We start from the raw sequence: 10,054 nt of genomic DNA on the forward strand, positions 1-10,054 counted from the left end.
GAGAGAGGAAATGCACGCTGTAAACAGTCTCTCAGGTGCAGATCCAGTCGTCCGTGAACACTTATGTGGCGCGCCGTGCTCCACTTTATTCCTATGGGTGACGTCGAGCGACTTCAACGCTTCAGCACAGCATTCCGGGAAGGCAGCGCTGCATTTGAACCGATTTGAACGCAGAAATGACGGGAAGCTTCACAACATCGCTTCAGTCGCATCACAAAGTGGATTTCCACGGTCACTGCTGTCACAGGACTTCACCAAATCATACCAAAGAAGTGTGTTTCTGACGGAGCGGTCCTGCTTTGGAAGATGCCGGTGAGTAAATCAACTTCAAATGTCTGTGCTATTGGCTACCGTCGCATGAGTAAACATCAGTAAACGACACGATCGCGTGCTTCGTCAGTCAAATGCGCTAACGGTTAATCCATTGTTGTTCTGTATAACGTTACACTATTCTGACTCTGACGTGCAAAACCGTTTTGCTTGCTACCTCTAAGATCTAGTCACATACAATAGTCCATAAACCGAATCATGTCCTCATAAACTGCACACAAAGGCCCCTAAATACAGTACATACCACAGAGACGGACATCCTAATGTTGCCGTTTCTCCTGTTCAATTTATTTCAGCCTCAGATTTGATTCTGGATCATTATCTGTATTAGCTGAGATAGATGGGTTTCTCCACGCTTGAGGACGTCACCGCTGCGCTCGTCATTCTTTAGCTCCGCCCACACGATACGCCTCCAGGCGCTCTGTTTTTTCCGGAAAGACTCGGTACAGCCCATATTTCTTTTATAAATATAATAAAACTAAAGACTTTTCGGAGATATGAAGGATGCAATACTACTCTATAGGTACTCAAGATGGACATGAGATTGACTGAAACTGAGTGTTTCACCCCCCCTTTAAAGTAATTTATTCAAGTCACTGTGAGTTACTATTTTAGTCATTTTCCTTAGTAAAACATTTTTAAAAATAGTTTTGCTTTCTTCTTGCGTCTCGGGGAGTATTTTTTCGGGAAATATTTTTTAAATTTCAATTTAAAATGTCAATACATTGTTGACGTTACTGTTAAAAATGCACTTTTAAAAAAGGCGGCAGGGGTGTTGTCGGAAACTGCTGAATGTAACTAATGAAGTAACTTATAATCTTACTTAGTTACTTTTAAAATCAAGTAATCTGTAAAGTAACTAAGTTACTTTTTAAAGGAGTGATCAGTAATCAGATCAAAGTAACTGGGGCAACACTGGTTATATAATATACATTATTATATATTAATTCTAAAGAATTAGAATGGAAAATAATTAATAATAAGTTTAAATGTTAATACAATTCAAATATAGCTGTTTATTTTATTGTCATCTCACAATTAGCATCAAGCACAAAGTATATTCATTATTCTCAGTGAATAAAGAGTACTTATTAAAAAAAAAAGATTGCACAACCACCCAATAGGTGGCGATGTGTCTTAAAGGACAACTCCGGTGAGAAATGCCCCTCGGGGTGATTAACAGATGGTTAGCGAGTAGATCGTTCTCTGGGATGCGTTTTCATGAAATCGAATGTAAAGAGTTTTATCTTTAAAAACAGATTAGCTTATAGCGCTTGTCTATGGGGCACCGGGTAGTGAAATTAAACCGCTAACCACTAACAGCTCAAAATAGCCTCACACTAACACGGCAGCATAATGAGGGTCCCTACATGCAAACCGAAGCATTGAGAACTTTGTAAGAGTACAAACAGTTTAATAAGAAGATACTTTATAAAGACAGTGCATTACGCGTTTACAGACGGCAGCCATCTTGGAAAACAGTCTCAACGAGTCGAGCCACGAACGCTGTGCTAAGAGATGAACTGTGACTGAATCTCATATGGGACGCCCTCTTCCCTTGTAATTAGTCAACCATATATTTTAATAAACAGATATAATTCATGCATTTCCATGTAATTAGATTTCACAAACTTAATTCCTATCGATCAGTTCACATAGCACTGCGTTCGTTTACAAAATATTTGTAATTTATCATTTAAAAAAATAAGCTGAAATAAAAAAATGATACTTTTTTATTATTATTAATAGTAGTATTTGTATATTATCAAATATTAAAATATTAATATATTGATTTTTGATAATCATGAATGTATTTATTGAATGTATTAATATTTATTATTAATAATAATAATAAATGATTGATATGATCAGTTATTTAAAAACAGTATATATGAATATAAATGTAAAAGCCAGCAGAAAGTGGGACAGAAAGTGAAAGGTCCATGACAGTGGTGGTGATGGGGTCAGTGCTGACACACACACACACACACACACACACACACACACACACACACACACACACACACACACACACACACACGTGCGTCATTCACTGAATGTGGGTCAGAAACCAGACGTCTGCAGCTCACGGCCTCATTTAAAACCGATTACGCATGATGTTCCTAATAACGCTACGGGACCAGATAGCTTATTTATGACAATTATTCATTCCAGTGAACACAGAGATGGAGCGCTCCAAAAACTGCACAGCGCTAAAGATCTAACTGATGACAAATCACTGATGAAATGCGTTACGAAAACACCCTGAGAAACTTGGATTACTATTCCTTTTAAAAATGTTACAAAAAAGGTACTTGTTTATTGTAATGTATCGGGCGTGTTGTGTAAATTGCATGTCTTTGTTGCATGAATTTTTTTATATTTTCAGCATTTGTCATAGTTAGTACCCCTCCATCCATCCATCTTCCACCTACGAAACATTAAAATGAACTAAATGTAGGTTAGCCCAAAAAGAAAGGTGAACACACATCACCTCAAACTCGCCCTTCGTGTATTTGGCATCAGGAACGCTCACGATTTCATCCTCACAGAACTCTGGGAAACCCTGTCAAACAAACAAAAAAATATATCAAAATACTTTATTATTCTTATTTACTACAGTAAAGTTGAGCGAGTTGATCGGGTAATCTGAGCTAGTGTGAGTGAGTGGAGGCGGGGCTCACTTGAAAATATTAAAATACAACAACACATTTAAATATTAAAATCAAATGGAAAAAAATAAATATAAAATTAAAAATAACATTAAAAATAAATAAATAAAATAAATAAATGGAAATATTAAATAAAATAATATATTAAACAAAAAAATAAATAAAATATTTTTTTAAATAAAACATTAAATATATTAATAAAATAAAAATAATAAAAATATTTAAATTAAATTAAATATTAAAATTAAATTACCCCTCTATGGCATGGTATATATAAGTATACTTTATTATTACTATTTTTTACAGTAAAGTTGAGCGACTGGATCAGGTAATCTAAGCTAGTGTAAGTGAGTGGAGGCAGGGCTTATTTGAAAATATTAAAATACAACAAAAAATGTAAATATTAAAAAATTAAATTAAATAAAATATTAAATAAAAAAATTTAAAAAAGGAAATATTAAATAAAATAAAATATATAAAAAAACATTAAATATATGAATAAAATAAAAATAATAAAAATGTTAAAATTAAATATTAAAATTAAATTAACCCTCTATGGCATGGTATATATAAATATACTTTATTATTACTATTTATTGCAGTAAAGTTGAGCGACTGGATCAGGTAATCTAAGCTAGTGTAAGTGAGTGGAGGCGGGGCTCATTTGAAAATATTAAAATACAACAAAAAATGTAAATATTAAAAAATATATAAAATAAAATTGATTTTTTTTTAAATTAAATTAAAACTAAAATATTAAATTTTAAAATTTAAAAAAAATGCAAATATTAAAAATAAAATAATATATTAAACACAATTAAAAATAAAATAAAAACATTAAATATATTAATAAAATAAAAATAAAAAAAATGTTAAAATTAAATATTAAAATTAAATTAACCCTCTATGGCATGGTATATATAAATATACTTTATTATTACTATTTATTGCAGTAAAGTTGAGCAAGTGGATCAGGTAATCTGAGCTGGAGTGAGTGAGTGGAGACGGAGCTCATTTGCATATTCATTGATCCGTGCATACTAAATGAAGAAAGGGTGTTGGGTTAAATTCCCAACACCCTTCCTGTGATTATTTTCACAGGAAGAACTTTTAGAGTGAAGTACACTAAATAAGTATTTGAACACCCTGCTATTTTGTGCAAGTTCTCCCACTTAAAAATCATGGAGGGATCTGAAATTGTCATCGTAGGTGCATATGCACTGTGAGAGACATAATCTGGGGGAAAAAATCCAGAAATCACAATGTATGATTTTTTTTCTGCACATGGGACAGGGCGACTGCACTGTATTAAGGAGAGGATGACCGGGGCCATGTAATGCGAGATTTTGGGGAGTTAAAGCATTGATAAAGCATTGATCTCAGTTAGAGCATTGATGATGGGTCGAGGCTGGGTCTTCCAACATGACAATGACCCGAACCACAGCCAGGATAACCAAGGAGTGGCTCTGTAAGAAGCATATCAAGGTTCTGGCGTGGTCTAGCCAGTCTCCAGACCTAAACCCAATAGAGAATCTTTGGAGGAGCTCAAACTCCGTGTTTCTCAGCGAAAGGCCAGAAACCTGACGGATCTAGAGAAGATCTGTGTGGAGGAGTGGGCCAAAATCCCTCCTGCAGTGTGTGCAAACCTGGTGAAAAACTAGGAAACGTTTGACCTCTGGAATTGATGACAATTTCAGACACCTCCATGATTTCTAAGTGAGAGAACTTATTAGATTAAATACTTATTAAATACTTCTTTTCCTCACTGTACATATGCAATTTTGGTGATCAAAGATGAGTTTTAATGAATACAACTATTGCCTAAAGGTGGAGATCTAATTCTCAATGGCATCTCATAGTTTGGATCTCATTGTATGAACTGAATATTGTACAGTGTATGTTGTGGTAAAGTGAAGCAGACGTACATTAAAGTGCCAGAGTGTGAGCACAGCGATCACCATGGCCGTGGTCGTCCGGCCTTTTCCATTCGAGCAGTTAAAGACGAACGCAGAGAGCGAGTCTTCAGCCAGACACGCTTTCATCGCCTCCAGCAGCCTGTCCAAACCCTGAACACACACACACACAGCGTTATCATTCATTCACAAATGCAATCATACACCATAGAACGCACAAAAGAGAGATAATGAAACTGTCAGGATGATGAGAGATAAAGCCTGGTTTTCATTCAGTTCAATCCTCATTCAGACTTCATCTCTTCTGTAGGACAAAAAAGGAGAAATTTGGAAGAACTTTTTTATGAGCATCAAACCTGACACGACCCGTTAACTGATTTCATTTCCTTACACATCTGAGAATAATGACTTTAATTGAAAATAGTAAAAGAAAATATATTTTCTTAAAATAATATTCTCTTATAATAACATTTATATATTTAATTTTATTTAATAGTTTTTTTATTTTATATTTTAATCATTTTTATTTTATTTTAATATTTTCTTTCATTTATTTGTTTTCATACATTATTGTGATGTGTAGTGAGAGCACGGCGCAGGTGGAGGAAAGTCTATTTATTTATTTGTTTGTTTGTTTATTTATTTATTTATGATTTAATGCCATAACAGCAACAATGGCTATATTCATGGTAATCAGCTGTATAACTTCAGTACATTGTTTACAATAACTTTACAACTTTATCTTTAAAACAATCACTATACAAAATCATATATCATATCTATATATATATATCTATATCTATATATATATATATATCTATATCTATAGATATATATATATATATATATATATATATATATATATATATCTATCTATCTATATATATATATATATCTATATATATCTATATATATATATATATATATATATATATACAAAATCAGGCATATATTGGAGGAACATCTAGAGGTGGAGGTTTGCTCTGGAGAGAAGAGGAATGAAGCTTAGTCACATTAAGACAGAATACGTATGTGTGTGAATGAGAGAGAACCAAGTGGAGCAGTGAGGTCACAGAAGAGATAAAGAAGGTGCAGGATTTTAAATCCTTAGGGTCAGTGTGGAAAAGAGGTGAAGAAGCGAGTGCAGGCAGGTTGGAATGGGTGGAGAAAAGTGTCAGGTCTGTTGTGTGATAAAAGAGTACCAGCAAGAATGAAAGGAAAGCTGTAGGACAGTAGTGAGCAGTGTTGGGGGAACGGATTACAAGTAACTCGAGTTACGTAATCAGAATACTCATTCAAGTAACTCGAGTTACGTAATCAGATTACTGTTTCAAGTAACTCGAGTTACGTAATCAGATTACTGTTTCAAGTAACTTGAGTTACGTAATCAGATTACTCTTTCAAGTAACTCGAGTTACGTAATCAGATTACTCATTCAAGTAACTCGAGTTACGTAATCAGATTACTCATTCAAGTAACTAGAGTTACGTAATCAGATTACTGTTTCAAGTAACTCGAGTTACGTAATCAGATTACTCATTCAAGTAACTCGAGTTACCTAATCAGATTACTCATTCAAGTAACTAGAGTTACGTAATCAGATTACTCATTCAAGTAACTCGAGTTACGTAATCAGATTACTCATTCAAGTAACTCGAGTTACCTAATCAGATTACTCATTCAAGTAACTCGAGTTACGTAATCAGATTACTCTTTCAAGTAACTCGAGTTACCTAATCAGATTACTCATTCAAGTAACTCGAGTTACGTAATCAGATTACTCATTCAAGTAACTCGAGTTACCTAATCAGATTACTCATTCAAGTAACTCGAGTTACGTAATCAGATTACTCATTCAAGTAACTCGAGTTACGTAATCAGATTACTTTTTCAAGTAACTAGAGTTACGTAATCAGATTACTCTTTCAAGTAACTCGAGTTACGTAATCAGATTACTCATTCAAGTAACTCGAGTTACGTAATCAGATTAATCATTCAAGTAACTCGAGTTACGTAATCAGATTACTCATTCAAGTAACTAGAGTTACGTAATCAGATTACTTTTTCAAGTAACTCGAGTTACGTAATCAGATTACTCATTCAAGTAACTAGAGTTACGTAATCAGATTACTCACTCAAGTAACTCGAGTTACGTAATCAGATTACTTTTTCAAGTAACTCGAGTTACGTAATCAGATTACTTATTCAAGTAACTAGAGTTACGTAATCAGATTACTCATTCAAGTAACTAGAGTTACATAATCAGATTACTTTTTCAAGTAACTCGAGTTACGTAATCAGATTACTCATTCAAGTAACTCGAGTTACGTAATCAGATTACTTTTTCAAGTAACTAGAGTTACGTAATCAGATTACTCTTTCAAGTAACTCGAGTTACGTAATCAGATTACTCATTCAAGTAACTCGAGTTACGTAATCAGATTAATCATTCAAGTAACTCGAGTTACGTAATCAGATTACTCATTCAAGTAACTCGAGTTACGTAATCAGATTACTCATTCAAGTAACTCGAGTTACGTAATCAGATTAATCATTCAAGTAACTCGAGTTACGTAATCAGATTAATCATTCAAGTAACTCGAGTTACGTAATCAGATTACTCATTCAAGTAACTCGAGTTACGTAATCAGATTACTCATTCAAGTAACTCGAGTTACGTAATCAGATTACTCTTTCAAGTAACTCGAGTTACGTAATCAGATTACTCATTCAAGTAACTAGAGTTACGTAATCAGATTACTCATTCAAGTAACTAGTTACGTAATCAGATTACTCTTTCAAGTAACTAGAGTTACGTAATCAGATTACTCATTCAAGTAACTAGAGTTACGTAATCAGATTACTTTTTCAAGTAACTAGAGTTACGTAATCAGATTACTCATTCAAGTAACTAGAGTTATGTAATCAGATTACTCATTCAAGTAACTAGAGTTACGTAATCAGATTACTCATTCAAGTAACTAGAGTTACGTAATCAGATTACTCATTCAAGTAACTAGAGTTACGTAATCAGATTACTTTTTCAAGTAACTAGTAAAGTAACACAGTACTTTTAAACTTTACAAAAAAATATATAAATTACTTTTTCACATTTAGTAAGTGCAAAGGTGTTGTGTGTGAACAGATAATTGTAGTTCTAGACTAAATGTGAGCATTTATTCATCTCACTTGCACAATAAAGATTAAGTATTCATGATTCAAGTAAATTAATTAAATCAGCCAAATGCAAAATCTGAATTCTGTGCTTCCAATTATTAAATATGAAATAAAAAAAAGTCTTTATATTTAACTTTTAACGATTGAATTAAACCAAAAGCAAAAGATACTTTATATTTTTTGTTTTTATTGGTGAAGTAAGAGTGTTAAACTATTGCCCTTTTTCCATTATCCAGAACGGCAGCACGGCTGAAAGGTTTGTTTGAGCTGCAGCCTCTATTGTATATGCGTAAATTTGTATTTTTACCTTGGCCTGAGGCTTATTATTTAAATTTTGGTCTTAAAATAAAATATATTAAGAAAATATAATAAATTAAAATAAATATATTAAATAAAACATATTAAAAGAAAAAATGTTTTAAATAAATTATTAATAAAATTAATAAAAAATTAAAAACATACATAAAATTAAATAACACAATTTACATAAAATAAAACCATAACTAAATAATAATAAATGTCTGAGGAAAAATATATAAGTCTGAGATGGCAGTGACTCTGATGAACACTAGAGGGAGCAGAAAGTCTTCTCCTCAGCCTTTATAACTGCATCTGAATGGAAAGATGAATTACACATTACAACATTAATCGTTTAAAGTGTGTTTGACCTCTTCAGTCGGAGCAGAGCATTCTGGGAGAGGGATCCGTCTGTACTGCAGAGCCTGCTGTGAACTCTTGTGCTGGTTGAAGATCTCCTGCACCGTCACACAGCTCTTGATCATCTTCATCTGCTTCTCCTGCTCCAGAGTCACTTCAAGCCATTTCTGACTTCCCAGAAGTTCCTCTTTCACAGCCGTTTCCAGTCTCTGCGTCACACACACACACGTTTGTTTTTGTGAAATGTGGGGACATTCCATAGGCGTAATGGTTTTTATACTGTACAACAGTACACAACACACACAAACACTGCCCCTAAACCTACCCATCACAGGAAACATTCTGCATTTTTACTTTCTCATAAAAACTCCTCCTGTGTGATTTATAAGCCTTTTGAAAAGTGGGGCCATGGGTAATGTCCTCATATTTCACCCTCTCCTGTAATACCTGTAATTTCCAACATTTTGTGACAGAAGTTTACAGCATTTCACCAATAGTCCGCCAAAAAAAAAAATAATTTCCGCGTTTCTTCGCCTCTTCATGACAGATCGCTTCCTGTACTCCTCATGTGTAAGTCGCTTTGGATAAATGTGTTAGCCTGGATCAGCCAAACTCAACCCCCCACAGCCTATATAAACCTGCGTCCCAATTCGTATACCATCTATACTAAATAGTATTCGAAAATAGAATTAGTACGTCCCAAATCGTAGTATGCTGAAAAGAGTATTCCAAAGATTCCCGGATGGTTTACTATTTCCGGTCCGAATTCAAAGTGCGGATCGATGCGCACTCTAACGGCTGATATTACCCACAACCCATTGCAAGTTGGACGAGGATTCGATTAGAACTACAAACGCAGATAAAAAGCATTAAAAAACTACAAACATGACGGATGTGCGAGTCCGACGGTTAAGTAGAGAGGTTTAGATAAAGGGGTTTGAGTGATCAACTATCAGGATTTAACCTGACAAAAAGATATTTATTCAGTGTTGTCCACATTATATTTCACCTGCAGCACCATTGAGAGCTTTTGTAATGACACGTTTGGACATTAACTTTTAAATGCATCATTATATTTAAACTGCAAACACATGAGGAGAGTCTCTGCATTAAAGACACACACGGCAGATCAACGAGCGACTACATTTCTCTCCCATGCGGCAGGAGATAAATCTGAATGTGGAGGATTTGAACTCTGACGATGATCGACAGAGCAGTTTAAATGGTTATGGGATGCACATAACTAAGCGACAGAGTCCGTTAAAAATGGCGAAGTAGTCCCGAAGCTTGCATACTTCTCTGCTA

The 10,054-nt window shown here is 34.0% G+C and overlaps 1 protein-coding gene across 3 annotated transcripts in view; it reads right to left on the minus strand.

The window, feature by feature from the left end:
* The window catches only part of pald1a (phosphatase domain containing paladin 1a), a 100,460-nt gene that overhangs the window by 51,134 nt on the left and 39,272 nt on the right, over positions 1 to 10,054 (minus strand). For all 3 annotated transcript variants that reach the window (XM_067430353.1, XM_067430355.1, XM_067430354.1), the window contains exons 15-17: positions 8,761 to 8,958; positions 4,928 to 5,068; positions 2,825 to 2,896 (exon numbers count right to left, since the gene is read on the minus strand). In XM_067430353.1, the coding sequence (XP_067286454.1) occupies positions 2,825 to 2,896; positions 4,928 to 5,068; positions 8,761 to 8,958 (411 nt within the window). The remainder of the gene's footprint in view (positions 1 to 2,824; positions 2,897 to 4,927; positions 5,069 to 8,760; positions 8,959 to 10,054) is intronic.

Source organism: Pseudorasbora parva, chromosome 21 (assembly GCF_024679245.1).
Source record: "Pseudorasbora parva isolate DD20220531a chromosome 21, ASM2467924v1, whole genome shotgun sequence".
In the NCBI taxonomy this organism is placed as follows: Eukaryota; Metazoa; Chordata; class Actinopteri; order Cypriniformes; family Gobionidae; genus Pseudorasbora; species Pseudorasbora parva.